Source organism: Marmota monax, unplaced genomic scaffold, assembly GCF_021218885.2.
Source record: "Marmota monax isolate L192 unplaced genomic scaffold, Marmota_monax_Labrador192_F-V1.1 WCK01_AAM20220418_F8-fsc00071, whole genome shotgun sequence".
NCBI lineage: Eukaryota > Metazoa > Chordata > Mammalia > Rodentia > Sciuridae > Marmota > Marmota monax.
The window spans coordinates 10,039,134-10,061,074 of NW_026695217.1; the positions used below are offsets into that span (position 1 = coordinate 10,039,134).

The 21,941-nt window shown below is 37.4% G+C and overlaps 1 protein-coding gene and 1 long non-coding RNA gene across 2 annotated transcripts; one reads left to right on the plus strand and one right to left on the minus strand.

The window, feature by feature from the left end:
* The first annotated feature begins 1,214 nt into the window (after positions 1–1,214).
* LOC131423734 (uncharacterized protein C12orf71 homolog) lies at positions 1,215–2,607 on the plus strand. Its single transcript, XM_058575043.1, has 2 exons — positions 1,215–1,851; positions 2,292–2,607. Exons 1-2 carry the CDS (start codon positions 1,225–1,227, stop codon positions 2,472–2,474), a joined length of 810 nt encoding a protein of 269 aa, XP_058431026.1. The 5' UTR covers positions 1,215–1,224; the 3' UTR covers positions 2,475–2,607.
* A 10,086-nt stretch (positions 2,608–12,693) lies between these two features.
* Positions 12,694–18,547, minus strand: LOC124084667 (uncharacterized). The gene is made up of 3 exons (XR_006849181.2): positions 18,488–18,547; positions 15,423–15,544; positions 12,694–12,925 (listed from the first exon to the last, which is right to left on the minus strand). It is a non-coding gene; the product is annotated as an uncharacterized LOC124084667 (long non-coding RNA).
* Between the last annotated feature and the right edge of the window lie 3,394 nt (positions 18,548–21,941).

Genomic DNA, 21,941 nt, shown 5'->3' on the forward strand with positions numbered 1-21,941 from the left:
ATCTGAAGGACTTTGACTTATGCCACTGGATTTGGCAGCATCACTTTGTGGGCGCAGCAATCAGAGCTCAGCGTGACTCATCTTCAATGTGAGTGTGTGTGTGTGTGTGTGTGTGTGTGTATGTAAGATAGAAAGAGAGAGGATAGAGAAAAAAAGAGATATTCTGCTCGTAATTTGCCACACTTACATGTTGTGGCATAAATGAAAATGCTGGAATAAAGATGCCACCATATGATGGGAGAATGGACACTTAAACAGCTCTACTTTCTAGAGAAAGAAATTTAGTAGTAACAACATAAGACATTAACATATTTGTGAGCTTTGGACCACTGATCCAAAAAATAGGAATGTAAAGAGAGAGAGAGAGTCAAGACATTGATTGATAAAGAGGTATTGACTAATATTAATAATAAGAAAATTATTAAAGGTCTTATTAACCTAAGGATCAGTGAATACAAAACTAAATGCTCATTAATAAGTGACCACTGATATAGCATTAATAAGAATAGGATTAAGAATGACACAATGGGAACTGGGGCTGTGGCTCAATGGTATCTCACTTTCCTTGCATGTGTGAGGCACTGGGTTCAATTTTCAGCACCACATATAAATAAATAAAATAAATAAAGGTTTATCAACAACTAAAAAAATATTAAGAAAAAATGCACAATGGTCATATGTGTGTTTCCTGCTGGCTGTACTGTCATATATAATCTCTCTACTGATGTGACTCCACATGTATATGAATGTGTGTATATATGTACAATGTATGTTAATACAATTATGTGTGTATGAAGAAAAAAAGAAAGATTATGAGGAAATCCACCAGATTCTTTTATGAATATCACATATTTCCTCTGGATCATGGCATGAGAGTGGCATTTATTTTCAACTTTATATTTCCTGAATTTTTCAAATTGTATTCAGTTTGAAATATAATATCAAATATCTTGAACTATCTTTCAAATATCTTGAAAAAGTGTAAGTGGAAACAGGTAGAGGTGCTCATATTATACAATACAATAGAAAGAGAAAGGTCTGCCTCTTCTCTTCACTGGAGAACACAAACACAGGACCCACTTCTGACAAAGTGGGTTAGTTATGAATGAAAAAAGGAATGGGAATTATTGCTAAAGTGCATGACTCTCTTCCCAATACCTTATAACAAGGTTTTTGTTTCCTTTGGAAGTTTGCAGATTGAGGCAGAACTTGGATCTGTTCACAATGGAAGATACATTCTACCATAGCAACTGCACTGACAAAGACTGCATTTCTAACTGCAAACCAAACCTGAGCCTCTCTGGAGGCTATTGTCCCTATAAGGACAGAACTGACTGGAAGGACAGTAGCTCCTCAGAAGACTCTACTTCTGAGGCTTCTTTCTGCTACTCCCTCCCTCCTGTCCAAGAGGGACAGCTGACTGAAAGTGAAAGTATGACCATAGGGAGACCAGAACAAATCCATGAGTCAGAGCAGCTTTGTGGACTACCTATTGTCCGTGTTGTGGATGTTTATCTGGGCTCCCACTATGAAGACGCACTAGCTAGTCTCGATCTACACAGAGACTACCAGTGGATGGACAAGTACCCAAAGGGGAGGATGAGGAAGATTCTCTGGAAAACGGAGGTTCTAATGAGATACCTAAACGTATTTCCAGATGATCTGAAAGATGATGATGATGATGATGATGACAATGAAGATGAAGATGATTATGATGAAGATGAAGACCATGACAATGGAGACTATGATGAAGACAAAGATGATGATGATGATGAAGATGAAGATGATTATGATGAAGATGAAGACAACGACCACAGAGACTATGATGAAGATGAAGATGAAGATGATGAGGTGAGCATGGAGCTGCTAGATTTCAGAGCTAGGGATAGGCCCAGTGGGGGTGCCAGGTTTGACAGCTTGGATTCAGTCATTCTACCTGCTGTGAAGCAGAGGTGGAACCCAGTATGCCAAGAGATGAGCAATGAAAGAAGGAAGGCAGCTAAGAAAGGAGGTATGGAGAGATAAATAAGGAAAACGCCAAGGAGCACTGAGAGAGAAGAGAGAGGGGGAGGAACAAAGAGAAGGATGAATAATAATTCTTTTAAAACGTGTGTGTGTGTGTGTGTGTGTGTGTGTGTGTGTTTCTAATGATTATTGAGTACTTATAGTTCACATTTACATTCATGCTATTTTGGTTAAGGAAAAAAAATTAGATTTCCATAAATGAGCAAACATTGACTTCATTGCTGCTGACACTACACATTTCTAACTCATCCTCATTCCCTTCTCAGATGAAAAGCCAGGAGACAGTCACTGAAGACGCCCTCTCAGTCTCATCAGGGCAGTCAATGGAGGGGGACATGCCTATCCACTCAGAAACCACATCGTGTCTGAACATCAGGTCCATAATCCACTGGTTCAGAAAGCGGGTGGTCTCCTCCCTACCTGGGAGAAAGCGCCGACACAGCCTATAAGGACCCCAGTCTGCTGTAATCGAAGAAAAAATGTTTTCGTAGAGGCAAGAGACTCCAACCTCAGTAGCCCCTCAAGTTAGGAAACCCTATATACTCATAGCATTTAAAATTTGTTGAAAACCCCTATTCAATAGTCCCCATAGTTTTATGTTTTTTACAAATTAAAAAATATTGTTGTTATTCATGACTTCCTTCTCTTCCATCATATAATGTGGGTCAAGGTTCAAATTATATATGTTGTCTAGAAGAGTTATATGCATTCTCAGATATCTCAGGTGGTGGTAGGATTCCTAAACTAAAGGCATTCTGTTTCTCTCTCTCAACATCCCTTCTTACTGCATTTGTCCCCATTTTATTTGTTTTATTATTTCATGTGTTTCATCCTCTTTGATCATTAACTCATCTCCCCACAGCCAGAAGGCAGCGGGACACCTGTTAGACTCCCACATGGCAGGATGGTTTTGGAGGAACTTCTGGGTCTTGAGCAAGTGGCAGCAGAAAGGGAGGCAAAGAGGAAGCTCATTCCAATTAATAGTATTTGGGGACACTCAGAAAGCCATTCTGATGATCCTGGGCTGGTTCTGGTATGTGGTTCTATCACCTCCTGGCCTATATGTAGGGATTAAACCCGAGATGCTTAACCATTGAGCCATATCCCCAGCCCTTTTAATTTTCTTTTGAGACAGGATCTTGCTAAGTTGTTGAGGCTAGCTTTGAACTTGTGATCCTGCCTCAGCCTCCCAAGCAGCTGGGATCAGAGGCTGTGCCACCATCCCATCTGCATATTTGTACTTTCATGTGATCAGAATGTTAATCCACATATAGGAAGCCTTTGCTTTTTATTTGCCACTTAACATCAAGTCATAGGTTGTCACACTAAGAAGAGCAACTACTTACTGTTGCATTCAATTTTCCAAATGATAGCTTCATCTCAGTTTTCAATAACACAGTATTGTACTATATAAGTATACTATAATGATACATAACTGTGTTGTTAGGATAATTTTATCCTATATGCAAACAATTTTACAGTCAATGTCCTTTTCAAATTTGTACAAATATGTCTGTAGGACACATTTTTAAAGCAAAATTCCCAAAAGTTAAAAGAAGATACCTAAATTTTATAGTACTCATCAGAGAAAGGTTTGTCTGGCTTTTTGAATTTCATCAATTTACACTTCACATGAGAATACGTTACTGAGCATTTTCTCCAATGATGGGTATTATCCAAATTTTTATCTGTACCAACCTACTAAGAAATATGTCCTTATTTATTATTTCACTTTGCATTTCTTTATTTGCTCTGTTGAATTTTTATTATTTATTATTCTTGGACTGATGTTTCTGACTGTTGCCAATTTTTCTATCAGGTAATATTTCCTTTTCTTATAGATTTATAACACTCAATGTGTTTTAAAAACTGGACCTTTATCTTTTGTACAGGTCACATGTTTTTGCAAATTCCCGTAGGTTTTTGATTCTATAATTTTATTACCTTAAATGATGCTGATGCCATATAGTCCATTTTATCAGTCTTTGGTTACTTACTAATTAAGTAGTAAGTATTATTCAGATGGAGAGAGTTATTCAGATGTAGAGAGCAGTCCAGTCAGTAACTGATAGGCAACAGACGGACAGATGTGAGTAGTGGGACCATGAGATTATAGGAGGAATTCTATAATCTGGACTACTGTGCTGACCCCTACAGGCATTCTTTTACCAAGCAATTTACCTGCAACCCTACCTGGCTTAAGTCAACAGGAACATTACATTCCTCAACAAGATACCTGTTATTTGCAGGAAAAAATGCAACCCCAAAATACCTATAGGAAGAACACCGTTATCTGAGGGAAAGTTTTATGACCCTTACACAGACCAGATCCTAGAACTCCAGGAGATTAGGATAATTTCACCTAATCATAACATCTGTAAGAACAGATTCTTAGAGATTTTATGGTTTCAATTAGAACCAGTCAGCAAGGGCAAATTTGACCTAGACTTGCCCTGAAACCTTGCCATGTGCAATGGGACTTGGAAGTCTGATGCCATCCTTCTGTCAGTCAAAAGTCTAAAGGTGGACCTGGGAGGGACTCTGGAAACTTCCCTGGGACCTACAATAAATGTGGAGGGCAGGAGGGGTACACCTTCCTTCTATGAAGACCCAATCTCTCCTTTGAGAAAGTACCCTTTTCCATCCCTCTAAACTCAATCACATGGCCAAAGTCCTTCCTGTATGATGGCAACAATCAGTGAGAAAGGACTGCCTGGCCACCTCAGCTCCACCATGGGCCCTGCAACACAACTACACAGCACTGTGGCCGGCTCTGTTATCTTTGCTAACCATCCCTTTCATGCCACCATGAGCTCTAGGAGAACAGACACCCTACCCTGGCCACCACTGTCCCTCAACATCTGGATTAGAGCCTCTCCCATGGCAGATATTCAATCCATCTTTGATGAGTGGGTGAAGATTCTATTATAGTCTGAAAGTCTGGATCCCCCAGTCCAAGATTTATATGCTGAAATCCTACCCCTAAGGTGAGGGCCTTGGGAGGTGGGGACTTTGCGAGGGGATTAGATCATAACAGCAGAGACTTCAGAAATGCAACTAAGGTCCTCATAACACAGAATTTAGAGACACCCTCTTCCCTTCTGCCACGTGAGGACACAGTGAAAATGTGCCACCTGACCAGACAGAATCTGATGGAGCCTTGAACTTGGACTTCCCATCCAGGATAAAGAGAAACAAATGTCTCTGATTATAAGGCACCTACTTTTGGCTTTTTGTTATAGAAACCCAGTAGAATAAGAGCTTCTATCAACACCAAGATTCATCAGATACCAAGTCCATGTGACCCCACCCTGACAGCCTCTCTTAAAAAAAGATGTCCCACGAGGAAACCACACAAGGAATTATAATGCTTAACTAAGTTGACAGAAGGGAAAAGGAAGCTTTCCTGGGGTGAGATATTTAAATATATAAATACTCAGAATTATCTGGAAGAAACAGGTGTGGGATGGGTGGGCAATTAATAGGAACTCCCAGTAAAGCAAGAATTAAAGAGAGGCAGTCAGTATAGACAGGATGGACAGCAAAAATGGAGGCTAGTTTGGTTCTGGGAGATTGGAGACCACCCTTGGATTGTTAATGCCTCCAGAGCCCTTTGATTACAAAGATCACCTGCCTATACTGCCCCTCCCAGAATGCTGTTAATGAAACAACCCCTGAGCAGCTAAGGAGTTGCTAATTAATGCCCCTGAGCTGCTACCTGCCTGGATCACTCCATTTGGCCCTTCTCTCTGCCCATATGCTTCTCACCTTTGGCCATCACACCAGTGTCTCCTGAGCCTCCTCAGTGTGCAGAAGGGAGAGAGATAAGGGGAAAGAGGGCAGGAGAACAAAGACAATCTAAAATGTATAAAAGTTGTGGGACACTCCCACTTCTTGGGACAACAGCTATGGCTGGCCCCCTTTCCCCTCCCAGGAGAAGTCTGTGTTACTACTTTTTAAATAAAACTTACTACACTTGTCTCAGAGCACTTCTCTAATGCTCAAACTTTAACATCTGAGGAAGCAGAACTGATAACTGGCAGTTATCCCCAGGAGTAGGGATTTGCAAATATAAAGGGAAAATGTATTTACATACTGGGGCATTTTCATTTTTGAGGGATATACACTAAGAGTTTATCTCTTGATCTAGAAAAAAATAGTTTAAAAGTTAAAAATATTTTTGTGCCTGAAATCACTATGTTCTTAGTGACACACATGTTTATTATACTACTATATTCCTTTAAGAAAAAGTTTCAGGGAATTCTAACTGTGTCAATATTGAGTAAAAGCACCCTCAAATCCTTTCTTAATCAAATGAGATGTTAATAGTTAAGGGAATTGGGTTGGGACCATGGCTCAGTGGTAGAGCGCTCATCTAGCATGCATGAAGCACTGGGTTCGATCCTCAGCACCTCATAAAAATAAAATAAAGATATTGTTCCCATCTATAACAAAAATTAAATATTTTTTTTAAAAAAGAAACCTGCTGAGAGAAAATGCTAACCCAACTTAAGAAAGAAGTCTGTCTCAAGTGTGCCTGTTAATCATAAAGAAAACTGAGACAGCTTCTTCAAAAGATGACAAGACCCACATTTGCACAGTAAAAAAATGTTCTTCAAATAATTCAAGTGCTTTTAAACCCCAAGTGCCATTTTCAAACAGCAAGGGAAGAATAAGAAAAATACGCACCTCACAGTTGTGTTTGCACACTTTAATGCTAGACTAAATGAGTCCATCATAAATGGCAGACTATTGTTAAGTAAGCTTCAGAGAAGATCCTTGTTCTTAGTTATTTCTATAATCATTGAATTAAAGACATAGTAAGTTACATAAAAGCCCATGAAAAGATTTAAAAAATAAAAACCTTCTAAAGTGGTTAACTTTTGAAGATTGGAGATGGTGGACTGGAAGTCAGCTACATTTCCAGTTGCTCCATGATGCAAGTTTCACGCATCAGGACCACTGCTTCCCAGTGACATGAGTGAAAGCAGGAATTGACTGAATTTGTAGCATCACAGAGAGTGTTAGAGAGACTCAGAAATTTGGGTTCATTGACCAAAGAATAAGAAAGAATATGTTGGAGCCAAGCTGGCTATGGCAGCAGCAGCAGTGCTCGTCCTAGAGAGGAGAGGAAAAACAGAGAGAGAAACACAATGGACAGAAAACCTATATATCAGAGAAGCTGCCTGAACCTAGCTGATCCAGAGGCTGCACTGTGAACCTGTATTTGAAAAGTGCTCAGTGATTTTCAACTGGCCACAGAGAACTTGGTCAGAACCATCTGGAGGCAATCTTTGTACAGCTGCTGCTGCAGAGTTGGAAGGTCACAGCTAACACTGCCACACTGTCCCAGGAAGCTTGTGCCATGTGGCCTAGGATGTACCTCACAGAACATGATTAAAACAGGCACAGAGAAGACTGTACCCAGGGGTCAAGTCAGAATTATGGAGGGTTCTCCTTCGAGTCTGGTAGTGCAAATATGACCCTAGTGGCACCCCCTCCGTCACAGAAAATATTAAGCTATTCCAGAGACCCTCACCATAATTGTTCTTAGGTTATCAGCAAGAATACCTGCAAAAGGGTTCAAGTGAAGTCAGACTTCCTGTTTCTCTGTCTCACAATAACTAAATTTGGCTGTGAGCCCTGAAGAGATCAGCACTCTAGATTCTGAGCACATCTTACTTTTGCACAACATTTACGGGCAGCTAGTGTCATAAATTTTCGAGTCCAAAATGATATATGATTGTATGTAAGAGTTTTCAGATAGGAAGTGTGTTTACAAATGCAGAGTGCAAATCATGCTAATTTTAGTTCTTCTTTTCCTATCCATATCCCTTTATTTCCTCTAATTGTTCTGACTAGTATTTCAAGAACTATGTTAAATAGAAGTGGTAAAAGAGAGCATCCCTATCTTATTCTAGTTTTTACAGGGAATGCTTTCAATTTTTCTCCATTTAGAATGATGTTGGCCTAGGGCTTAGCATAGATAGCTATATTTTTGATATGATTCTGTATTTAATTTGCCAGTATTTTATTGAGAAATTTTGCATCTATGCAAGAATATAAAATCAATACCCATTAATCAAAGGCATTTCTATACATCAGTGACAAATCCTCTGAAAGAGAAACAAGGAAAATTACCCCATTTACAATAGCCTCAAAAAAGATAAAATACTTAGAAATCAACTTGACAAAAGAAGTAAAAGACCTCTAAAGTGAAAATTATAGAACACTAAAGAAAGAAAATAAAGAACATCTAAGAAGATGGAAAGATCTCCCTTGTTCTTGGATATTCAGAATTAAAATTGTCAAAATTACTGTACTACTAAAAGCACTATATAGATTTAATGCAATTCCAATCAAAATACCAATGATATTTCTCATAGAAATAGAAAAAAATAGTCATGAAATTCATTTGAAAAATAAGAGACCAAAAATTGCGAAAGAAATCCTTAGTAAAAAAAGTGAAGTAGGTATCATCACTATATCAGACCTTAAACTATACCACAGAGCAATATTAACAAAAACAGCATGATATTGGCATCAACATAGACTTGTAGACCAATGGTACAGAACAGAGAAAAAGAGACAAACCCCCATAAACATATATTAGACAAAGGCATCAAAAACATATATTGGAGAAAAGATAGCCTCTTCAACAAATGGTGCTGGGAAAACTGGAAATCCATATGCAACAAATTATTCCCCTCTCACCATGCATAAAATTCAATTCAAAGTGGATCAAAGGCCTAGGAATTAAACCAGAGGCCCTACACCTAATAGAAGAAACAGTAGGCCCAAATCTCCATCATATTGGATTAGACCCCAACTTCCTTAATCAGACTCCTATAGCACAAGAATTAAAATCAAGAATCAATATAAATGGGATAGATTCAAACTAAAAAGCTTCTTCTCTGCAAAAGAAACAATCAGTGAGGTGAATAGAGAGCCTACAGAATGGGAGAAAATTTTTACTACATGCACATCAGATAGAATACTAATCTCTAGGATATATAAAGAAGTAAAAAATCTTAACACCCCAAAAACCCAAATGAACCAATCAATAAATGGGCCAAGGAACTGAACAGACACTTCTCAGAAGATGAAATACAATCAATCAACAAATATGAAAAATGTTCAAAATCTCTAGTAATTAGAAAAATGCAAATCAAAACCGCTCTAAAATTTCATCTAACTACAGTCAGAATAGCAGCTATTAAATTTCATCTAACTATAGTCAGAATAGCAGCTATTAAGTATACAAACAACAGGGCCATGGCTGTAGCTCAGTGGTAGACCACCTGCCTTGCATACGTGAGGCACTGGGTTTGATCCTCAGCACCACATAAAAATAAATACATAAAGATACTGGATCTATCTACAATTAAAAAAATACAAACAACAATAAGTGTTGGCAAGTATGTGGGGAAAAAGGCAATCATACATTGCTGGTGGAATTGCAAATTGATGCATCCAAAAGTGAAAGCAATATTGAGATTCCTTGGAAAACTGGGGATAGAACCACCATTTGACCCAGCTATCTCACTCCTCAGTCAATACCCAAAGGACTTAAAATCAGCATACTACAGGGACACAGCCACATCAATGTTTATAGCAGCACAATTCACAGTAGCTAAATTGTGAGACCAATATAGATATCCTTCAGTAGATGAATGAATAAAGAAAATGTGGTAAATATACACAATGAAATATTACTCAGCATTAAAAGAGAAGAAAATTATGGCATTTGCAGGTAAATGGATGGAGTTGGAGAATATAATGGTAGGTGAAGTAAGTCAATCTCCAAAAAACTAAATGCAGAATGCTCTCTGATATAAGGATGCTGTTTCATAATGGGGATGGGGTGCGCAGCATGGGAGGAATAGATAAACTTTAGATAGGGCAAAGGGGAGGGAGGTGAATGGAGAGGGCATAGGAGTAGGAAGATGGTGGAATGAGATGGACATCATTACCCTAATTACATGTATGAAAACATGAGTGGTGCCATTCTACTTTGTGCACAACCAGAGACATGAAAATTTTGGCTCTATTTGTGTAATATGAATTGAGTTGCATTCTGCTGTCCTATATAACAAATTAGAATAAATAAAATAAAATAAAGAAAGAAAAAAGAAAGCAGAGTGCAATAAATGCCTCTAGGTTTGGGCTGGGAGCCTTCACAGGGATGTTTACACTTCAAAGGAGAGTAGTTAGATCCTAGGGAAAATCCTTTACAATAGAAAAATATAAGAGTGAATGGTGCTAATTAGGTTCCCTGAAAACCAGCTGGTGGGGGAAATGGGAGCAGAACCCTCCCTTTCCCAAGCACTACTTTTTCAGTGTCTTTGGTATTCAGGGCTGGGTTAGTTACCCATTCCAGTAAAAGAAGAAAAAATACTTTATTATATAGACTACTTCAAACTGGGAGCCTCTGAGCTTCCCTCTCCCTACACACTGGGTATAAAGTTCTAAAGAATTCTGGACTTGGGGTTCAGATGGACAAATGAATTTAGGTGAAAGCCCCCACTATGGAGTTAGCAGCAGCCAATAAACCTGCTTCCTGCTAATTCCTCACTATCTAGCCTCAACTGTCCAACTTCATGACCAGTGGAAGCAGGTGTGAACACTCTCTGGGACTAAGCCTGGGAAGGCTGTGTTGGTGGGCAGCAGAGGGGGTAGAGGACTGGCTCCCTCATCCCATATGTGGAATGCTTGGGAGGCTCCTGATATCCAAACTCCCAGCAGAGAGCAGCAACTGCCAGGCCCTAGGGGTGTGCTGATCTAATCTCCCCCAGAACAGACACCACCCAGCAAAGCCCCTGAGGCATGTTTAGTAGTAAGCACCACACATGGAACACCCCTCATCGAAATCTGCCACAGCCCCACCCTGGCAGTACATGGAGATGGTCGGTCTGTGTGTACAAAATGCCAAAGAACAGTTCTTCCCACTATCTCTACATCACACTAATTATATGGAAAGAAGAGAGTCATCAGAACCAGCTTCAGTGGAAGACCACTCCAACTAGAAGCTCCTTGGCCAACACAAAAACAACGGGCCATTCAAAGGTGGTAAAAAGTCCAAGAAATGGAAAGAAAACCCTTGGGAACAGGCATTGATAATCCATATTTCCTGCACAATTTTAACTACCTTGAATATTTTTCCTTCTTTTTTTCTTGGTGTTCCTGCTATACTGATTGGTTCATAGTATATATACATACACATACATACTTCTTTTTTCTCATCTTTAGCATTTTCCTTTTTTATTTTTATTTGTTATATGACAGAATGCTTTACAATTCATATTACACATTTAGAACGCAATTTTTCATATCTCTGGTTGTACACAAAGTAGAGTCACATCATTCGTGTCTTCATACATGTACATAGGGTAAATCTTTAGCATATTTTTTTTGAAAATTATTTTTTAGCAACTTTGTTTTGTTTATTGACTTTTATGTGGTGCTGACGATGGAACCCAGGGCCTCAAGAGAACTAGGCGAGCCCTCTACAGCCACAACCCCAGCCCCAAATCTCTAACATTTTTAAGAGTTATTTTTCCTTGCTTTGTTTGAGGGTTATGATATTTTATTTTTGTTTTGTTTTTGTTTACTTGTTTCTTGTTTTTCTCTCTCTTCCTCCTTCTCCCAATAACAGCTAAATTCCCTTGTTCTTTCTTCCCCCATCTTTTTTTGTATTTGCTATTTATTCTCCTGCATACTGATAACCTTCACTTGCTACATCTGTGTTCTCTCACTCACATTTTGAACATCTAAAGTTTTTTTTTACCTTCCTATCACATTTTCTTTTCTCTTAATGAACTATACTTTTATAATCTTTTAGAACTATTTGCTCCGTGTAACTGCTGCCCCCAACCATTCATGCTGTTGCACTTATTAATTATGTGGATGGCACAGTTGACACCTGCTGCTTACTATAATGCCAGTTCTTGTCCACAGCTATTTAGTGTCTTTGCTGCTGGCAATTGGTGACCTCACCATTACTGTTTCTGAGTAATTATCACTATTGATATAGGAGTAGGCATTGGGTATTTATTTCAATGCTGTATGTTCTTTGCTTCACTTGTTGCTTTTTTTCTCCCTGCCTTTTCTGTGCAAGTGCTAGGAATCTACAGACCAAGTACAAGTTCACAGGGAATAAACTCTGCCACTGAAATAAACCCAGACAAGAGACAGCTCACCTTGACCTACACCCAAATTAACTGTACACAAACTTTGTTAAAAATAATAGAAAATTCAAAATCCTAGAAGAAATAATCAGGTCCCAATTAGAAACAGCTGACAGAACTCAGTTTCCACTTATGGGCTTTCACTTCTACAGAAAATCAGACAGAAGACACTTTAGCAAGAGAAGGTCATGCCCTAAAAAAGACCCACACATAACATAAGAAGAGAAATCAATCCCAAAAGATATATAAAATCTATCCCAGGAATACATGAAATATGAATAAACAAGGTAACACAATACCTTGTAATGGCAAATTTCATCCTGTTAAAATTAACAGTCATTGACAGAGAAATAAAAGTAATGACCATGTACCTCCTAGGCCTGTTTTCCTGTGCAGTAGCACACCTGCTGCCTTCTACCTCAAAGTGTAAAGATGGAGAATTAAAGGAGAATCTCCCCCCACTCCCCCCCCACCCCCCCGCCAAGCAGTTGTTGTCCCAAGAAAACAAAGAAGAAATGGGCAGACTCACCTCTCCCCAGAAGAGGTTCTGCCAATTCTTCAGGGCATGCAACCTGTTCAGTTTGTCCTCATGCTCCAAGTGCTCATTAGGAGGGTGGAAGTAACAGTTGATATCCTGCAGACTCAGGCTCACCAACTATATGGGCAGGTTGGTTTCAGGAGTCTTCGCTTTCTTGCTGAGAGCATCCAGGCTCCTGAAATCACAGCAAACCTCTGCTGTCACTGACCCACAATTTTATGTCACTGTCTTTTGATTTACAGATAACTTCACAGAGTTATTTGCTCCCTCTACTACTGTGAAAGGCATATGGAAGGAAGGCCCTCCTGTCCTCCAACAGCAAGGATGAACTCATCCACTGGCAACTCTATTGCCACACAGAGGTGACACGTCATATTATAAAAGCCCCACCTGGAGCTCCTCGCCTAGAGGCATAGGACCAATGATGACAAAACTAATGGTCTAAATATTTAGAAATCAACCAATATTAAGACTTCATTTTAAAGCACTACATCCTTTAAGGCGTGAAGCCACATCTTCCAGGATTCATAATTCTGACATTTTCTTGTTGTTTCTACTTTGATCACTGACACCAGCTGCTACATTGTTTAATTCCTGGCAGTTGAAAAATATATTCTATTGATGTTAATCCAAAAATGTAACAGATTAAGGTATTTTTCTGTTATCCAAAAGAAATGCTTTTAAATACTTTCAAATCTAAAACTTAGATTAAGAAAGATGACTAAGGTGTATTTTCTCGCCTTTGGAGCAAAACGCTAGTGAATAAGAATATGATAATTTGTTGAGTTTACTGAGATTCTTGGTTTTAAAGCTCACAGCTTAGAATATGTCTGGAGAGCACGGTAAAATGTGATGCTTTTAAATAAAATTATTCCAAGGTAAAAAGTCTGTTAAAACATACAAACAGACACACACACACAAAATAGATACCATAAAGAAATAGGAGAATAGCACTATTCTAATTAATACAGTAATACTCATTAGTCATGACAAAATTCAATGCTCAAAAATAATTCAAATTCTTGCTCTCTACATCAACAAAATTGTATGAAAATATTTTAGTGAAAAGAAATATTTTTGACTAAATTTTTCTGACTACATCAAAACTTATATTTTAGAAACAATAAAAGGCTTATTAATAATAATTAACTTAGCTTTGGACATTATAATGCTCAAAATATTTAAAATGTATCATCATTTACATGAAGATAACTATAGATCTCAATTACAAATTACATTTTGAAATATGGTACTTCCCCTTCATAAGTCAATAAAAATAAAACTGCAACTATTATAAAGTTTTTGAATGAAATCCCATACTAATTTTGTCAATAGCATTTCTATTCTCCACTTTCATAATTTCTATAAATTTTTCTATTTATTACAAGAAGTGCTGTATAAAGCAATGGAATTAATAAGTAATACAAATGATAAATACAATATAAAAATGACACGTACCCCATCTCTAAGTCTCTAAGCTTTATTCCATCTGATGAAGTTTAAGGTTTAAATTAGGCACAGAAATGGAAAAAGCACTACTGATACTATGAAGCTGCATGCTATGCACATTCTTCAGCCATATAAATGTTCTCCCAACACACACACACACACACACACAAACACACACACACACATCCTGAGTGGGATGGTTTATAAAAGCAGATAATGATTAAGTGGATAGTAATATAATATTGGATAGGAAAGATCTTTCTTACATTTGAAAGCAACAATAATTTATTAATTTAGCTATTTTGAGAAAATACTTTAAAATTTTTTCCAACTAATACATTGTAGGAAACATTTGTAATTTATATATGACAAGAAATTAACAAAAACCTCATAATAGACTTGTAGAAACATTAGCAAGTAGAATACATCAACAAAATTTAAAAATATAAACATAAATATCCATTCCCCAAATATCCAAAAGCAAATTATAGAAACAAGATATATGTGCAAACTTGTTAAAATGTATACCTTTTTTAACATCTTCATCATACTGAATTATCTGTATATATAAAGAGTGCATATTTCAGGCTGGGATTGTGGCTCAGTGGTAGAGCACTTGCCTCACACATGTGAGGCCCTAGGTTGGATCCTCAGCATCATATAAAAATAAATAAATAAAATAAAGTAGTAAAAGAAAACTTTTAAAAAGCGCATATTTCAAAAATATTTTCCTCTCATGAAATTTGCAAATTTCAAGAGATAGATGATATCCATCCTGTACAGATGACATGGTGTACTAATATATTGGTATCAGAAAACACTTTGGCCACATGTTTGATTTCATATGTAGATATGCAACTGTTTCAATCTTCAGGTGGAAAAATCAGTTATTACATGGACCACTATTTTTTAATGTAGTTCAAAAGCATATAAGTCTTCATTATTCTCTCTGTAAAAGGGAATTAAGTCAGTCTTACACAAAAACAAGTTGCAGAGTAATCCCAACCTGTAGCTCTCAATTAAAAATTACATGCCCAACTTCTAAAAGCACATTCCTTTATCCTTCACTTAAAAGAAAAACACTATTATCTAAGTAGCATTTTGTATTGTCGTCTGTTGAACTCCCTCAATGTATTTTTACACTTTGAAATTTATTACTTGTAAACACAGAAAGAAAATGAAAATGAAATATCAAAGTACCAGGACAACAAAAGCAAAAGTACCTTATAAATCTACTGAAAAGTGAGACATTGCTCCAGATGACTTGGTCTGTGCATGTTTCTTCATGCTGAGATCTAGAAAAGTTTAAGCCATCATCCAGGTGGCCTTCCTGGTGCATAATAGCCTGTAAGAATGCAGAAGTGATGCCTTCATTCTGGGAATCCCCTTCCCAAGCCAGTGTCAATATGATGTGCTCTGAAATCACTGAACAGGAACAGAAACAGAATCAAAAGGTAGGTGGAGGCATCCCAATACCATTGTGTTCAGATTAAATAACACACACAGCACCCTGTACAAACTAGCTTTCAATATATTCATTCAGTTATTATTTTACAAAATGATTCAATAAATATTGACTTGAATAAAACAAACAGCAGGGAATTTCCACATATCTACATTCAACAAATGATCTCTGGCCTCAGAAAACTGTGAACAAGCTTCAAAGGGGAGATTGCACTTTGCCTCCCACTCCTACAGCATCACAGGCTTCACAGCAGATCCCAAGAGGCTGACCAATCACCAAGCACCGAGCAATGCTTCTGAAGCCTTGAAGTTCAAAACTGAATATTTTTGTCAGCTCTTCTATTAGGCTCTATGTTTTAAACTTTCTATGAAATGGTAACATTAGGAGAAGTAAATGCATAAATCTGAAGTGCACAGTTCAATGAGCCTGAGAGTTTGCTCTCCTGCAGGGACACTTCCAACAAGGTAGCTCAGTATCAAAGAAAAATGACATTTCATAACATATGAAAATGGTATGAAATGCAAATATAATTACCCATGAATAAAACATTTAATTTTCATTATGAATATAGTCAACAATTCCGAATAAAATAAATACATACATATCTAGTAGGATTTCAAATAACAACACGTTATGGTCAACTACAGCTTATTCTATGAATGTAGGGATTTTTCAACAGTTGGGTATATGGGTAACTTATTTATCAATGAAACAAGGACCCTAAAACATGATTTTTATCTCCTGTAATTGAAAACAATTCAGCAATTATTGCTAACTTTTAAAAAGCTAAGTAAAATCAGATTAGCAAGAGACTATGTATATATAAAAATAACATGTTTTCCTAAGGATGCAAAACTTGTGACTTCTATGAATCAGGAGTGAAAAATGTCTCTGGTCAAAGAGGCAGGGGTAAATTTGGGAGGGAACGTTTGGCAACTTTCTTGGGGAAACTTAAGGAAAATGGAAATGTCTCACACGGAGGTATGTGTCTGGGAAGCCCCAGTGCAACCATCTGTCAAAACTCTACAGCTAAGCTTTGATGTTGAAATGTACAGAAAGTTTGCCCCTACTAAATGCAAATAAGGAACAACCAGAAGCTACTATGAAGGGGCAGAAAGATGAAAGTGCCATAGAAACAAAATGAGAGAATTGTTGATGGTGAACCATGGATTGTGCATCTTGCTACTTCTCTGTTTGTTATTTTGTCTGCCTGTATGTATTTAAATTTTTATAAAAAATCATTATGTCACTGCCTCTTCTCAATATCTTGGCTCTACATTCTGTTATTACCAATGACCTCACTTTACAAGCAAGGAAGCTGGAGTTCAAGGAGTGACATGACTTGCTCAGGTAGTTAGTTAGCTGCAGAATTGACATTAGAAGCCTTGGCTTCTGATTTTCCATTCATTTGGTGAATAATACCCTGTCAAATAAACTCTGTTATATAGTGAAAAATACAAGATGTACAACAACAAATGAAGACTCATAATCAAAGCCAAAATATGATACATGTAGAATTTGTATATGGAAATTTCCATGAATTAGTTCCATTTCAACTGGTTTCCAAAGACAGCTCCAGCTCAACTGTACATCTCCTGAGCAAATAAATGCATCACCTTGCAGCACACACATGCACATAACAAGGACTTGAAAGATTCTTATTTTACAAGCTGCACACCTGCAGTCTTCCAGAATTTGGCATGGTGACTGTTTCCATGCACATCAGCTAGGGGAAATGAGCACAGAAATGCTCAGGCCTTCCAGCAGCTGTGCACCAGCAGATGCTCCTTTTAACTTAACAGTACCTGCCAGTGACACAGAGCACTGTTATAGTTTCCCTGTCTTCATCGTCACCTTTCTCCATAGAGACAGGAAAACAAAGCCATGCTTCCTAGAAACATTTGAAAACTGGAACTGAAGGTGCTGGTAACCCAAGACACTTACAGCTACCTCAAAGCCACCCTAGTTCCACATTTATAGAGCATATAAATGCCGACTCATTCCTACTTAGGTACACACAAACAACATTTTGATTCATGTCACTGGCAATGCACTCTCTAGAATCCATGTTGTGCTTTCAATGTGCTCTATTTCTGAAATCACCCACGACAACTCAGATATTTCATGTGGGTATTCATGCAAAGCTCACAATGTCCCATTTTATAATTAATTTCTTTTCAACCTTAAAATAAAAGAATATTTTGCACTGGAATCCTTTACAGTTCTGTGGATTTCAATATTTTGTGAATTTACCCATAGGATTGTTGTTAAACAAAACTACAACTTACTAAATAAATTAAATATACAATTCCCTTATCAAAAAAAGTCAAAATCCTCCAATGATTAAACAAATTTTTCCCTTCATTTTCCCATTTCTGGCCCCTATACTTTGTCTATTTCTCCTTAACATGGCAAGCTTTCCTGATGTAATAATTTTCTTTCATGAATATAAAAATAGGTAATCACAATCTTTTTAATATAACCTTTACATTGAGCATAAAATAAAGACCAGGGATTGGAACTCCTGATAATACTGAGCTTACATTCTATTCATAGAAGAATCCAGACACAGGTGTGCTCTCAGGACCATGAACATACACTTCAATCAAGTGCATGAGGAAGGCTGCTTGAAAGACCTGGTAAGCACTTCCACTCAGGCCACTTCCCTTTCCTACTCATTGTTAATAACTCATCACATAGACGTACGGGTTTGTGCAACAGCAACTTTCCCAGAAAATTGGCAATATAACCCCTAAAGAGACCATCTCATTGTACTGTCCTTTATCACAACACTAAGCCCATGGTCCTACGGTGCACACTTACCAAGTATTGCTCAAAGGACTCGCTAACTAGGACGAGATCACCTCCAACCCATAGTTTCTCTCCTTCTGAACACTGCTTCAAGGCAGGATGTATAGTCCACCAACAGGCCTCATCTGCAGAGTGACAGGAGAGTGAAACACTGAGAAGTTGTCTTTTAACTTATAATCCATTTTATTTGCCACTGATTCTATTAACATAACTTTAGAAATGTAAAATTTTTATGCAAATTTCTCTCTTAGATCATGAAAATCTAAAGAACTTAGCCAATTTAGCTTACAATAAGACATACGGAAATGCAAAGTTTCTTCTGATAGAAACTGGGTACAACATTTTGAGAAGGTTGGAATCTCTCCCTTTCCCCCACTAAAAACTATTTAATATTTATATAAATTCACCTGAGACCAAATCTAGCAGCCACCCAGACCTGATTTCACTCTATGCAATCACATGTCATTCCCTGTTCACATTGCTCTTCTATAATAGCATCTAGCTTGGTGTTACTTTAGTATCAGAAGGACTTTGCAATGTGACAGTTTCCATTCTGATTATTTTGCTCTCCCAGGTTTAAGATACTTATTCAAAAAAGAATGCAAGTGTTGTCATCTACAATCTTACCATTCTGTCCCATTTTTGCTTGCTTTATTGTTGTTTTAAAATGTAGTTTCTGGGGATGCAACTGTGCCTCAGTGGCAGAGTGCTTGCCTCACATATAAGAGACACTGGGTTTGATCCTCAGCACCACATAAAAATAAATAAATAAATAAATAAATAAACAAATAAAAGTATTGTCTCCATCTCCAAGTAAAAAAATATTTTAAAAAATGTAGTTTCTGTTAATCTCAGAGTATAAAAGGATTCCTACTATATAAGGAAGGATTGTGAAAAGACCCAGTTACACATTAAATCAAATAGCATCTTCTAAATGAGTCAAGCATAACCACAGACCAGGTGCATTTATCCTACTTCAGCATTACTGCTGAGGTTACAGTGTAGGCACATCATCCTTCAATCTGCCAAGACCTGAAGGGAGGTTCTCTCCATATCTATTAGCTAACAATTATCATCTTCCCCCTTCCACAGGTTTTTTTTTTTTTTTTTTTTTACTTTTCTATAACACATTTCTTCTTCCTTACCCGTGGATACTATAATGTAAGGCCCCTAATAGCCAGAACTTTGCAATATTTTATTTTCTGTGGTCTTCCCAGCTCCTAACAGCATACTGTAGCCACTCAACATAATCTGCATGAATGAATAAATGACTAATCCAACAATATTTCTTAAGAATCCTTATAGTTAATATGTATCTTGTGCCTCAAGCTAATTTTCTTACACAGTCTTAATTGCAGGTCACCTGGCAGAATTCCTTATCTTTATTCATCACGTACACATTTTTAGAGTTGTAGATAATTTTTCACTCACATACACAAACATTTACAGTAACTACTATTTGCCAATCACTGCTCCACTACAAAATAAATCACCAGCCTAATCACCCTAATCACCTTCCTGTCTTCTGAACAGGAACCATTTTAGCACATTTAGTAATGTGCTAAAATATATTAAGTGAGAAAAATAAAACCTTAAAAAATACAGAAGAATTACTGAGCCTATAGAAAATGAAATAAAAATGAGAAAGCCTAGCATTCTCAGAATGTATTAATTAGGTTCATAAATATAGCTATTTGTCCATTTGTTGTTTATGAATTTAGAGAATATGGGAAACTATTTTAAATGTGTAGCTACATGATGTATAAAATGTAAAAATAATACATACTAACAGGGTACCATGTGATATTTTGATACATGCAAATGATCTGCAATGGTCACATTAGGTTAAAGAACACCTACATCCTCAAACATTTCCTCTTTGTTTATGGTGAAAACATGTGGAGCATTTTCTTCTAGCTTATTGAAATATATCAAACATAACTGGAACCAAGACTCACACTATTGTCCAATAACATTCCACAATGTGTGTTAAGGTTCTGCTTTGTTTATTTCAACAGCACCAGGGACTGAACCCAGGACCTTTCAAACACTGAGCAAATGCTCCACCATAGAGCTAAACCCAGAACCTACCAGAAAGCATTTCTGGAATGAGTGAGAGAATGGACTGAGTCCTCTCCTGAAAGGAACAAAGATGGACTACTTCCTTCCATTCTGTTTTCTACTTGGTCTCATGTTTTTTAATTACAAAAGTCATGCAAACTCTTTGTAAAAGATTAAACAGCCAAACTGTACAGAGGTTTATAAAATAAGTGTAAAGTCCTCAGAGAACTGAGAAGAGTTCTCTTATTTTGACTTTCCAAAAGAAAAGTGTGTTAATATATACCTTTTTGTTTCAAAAACATGGAAATGCACATATCCTTAGATAGATATTCAACACAATGCCCTATGGGCAGAGGAATGAAGGAGGTTTTCATTCTCTACTCTCTGTTTGAATGTTGACATTGAATATCTTACATGTGTATACTTAAAATCTGATTAAAATGAGAGATATGTGGTGATATTTTATAAACTAACCAGTGAGCTGGATAGTAAGTACTAGTTTTACCCTCCAAACTCATGAAAGAATAGAGTTTGAAACCTAGCTTGAATATCCAACTAATTACATTAGGAAAAACAGACACTTCCTCACTATATCAAAATGTCAAGTAAGAAAGAATTTTTTCCTGACTCTACCCCAAGGACACTGTTCTAACGTATCTCCAATGGCATCTTATACAATCATCCAACCCAAACCCAGCCAGGCTATCCACTGTCCGCAAGTCCTCACCTGTGGTGTCCTCATGCAGGCCAATGTCAAAAGCTTATCAGTTAAAGAGCACCAGGAGGAGACGCATAACAGATACTAAAAACACAGAACCAGTGCTGGGGTTGTGGCTCAGTGGTAGAGTGCTTGCCTAGCATGTTCAAGGCCCTGGGTCTGACCCTCAGCACCACATAAGAATAAACAAAGCTATTGTGTCCAAGTAAAAAATAAATATTAAAAAAAAAAAAAAAACAGAACCAGAAGTAGTTGCTCAAGATTTATAGTCACGGTGGAGTCCTGGTTCTGCAACTGATTTGATATGTGTGTCTCTCTCTTCTGCTTAGCCTTTTTCTTAAAATCTGGATGCCTCTGCACAAAGCCCAGGTTTTTAACGTCTGAAGCAGAACAGCCCTAGCACAGCATTCATTAGGAGTGATATTCTAAAGGTAATATGTCTTTTTTCCCTCATCAAAGATTAAGGAAATGTTCTGTGTCACAACAACACAAGTAACTGGGGATGTGTTTGTACATCTCTCACTTCATGTGATATTCATGATCCCCAGCTAGAGCACAGCGTGGTCTGACAGTGATAACCGGCTCCCTAGCAGAAATTGAAAAACTATTCAATTTTATCTTCTAGTTCTGTTTTCCCCTCATTTTTTTAACTCTCTGAAATCCATCCAGAATTGCTTGATTTTGGAG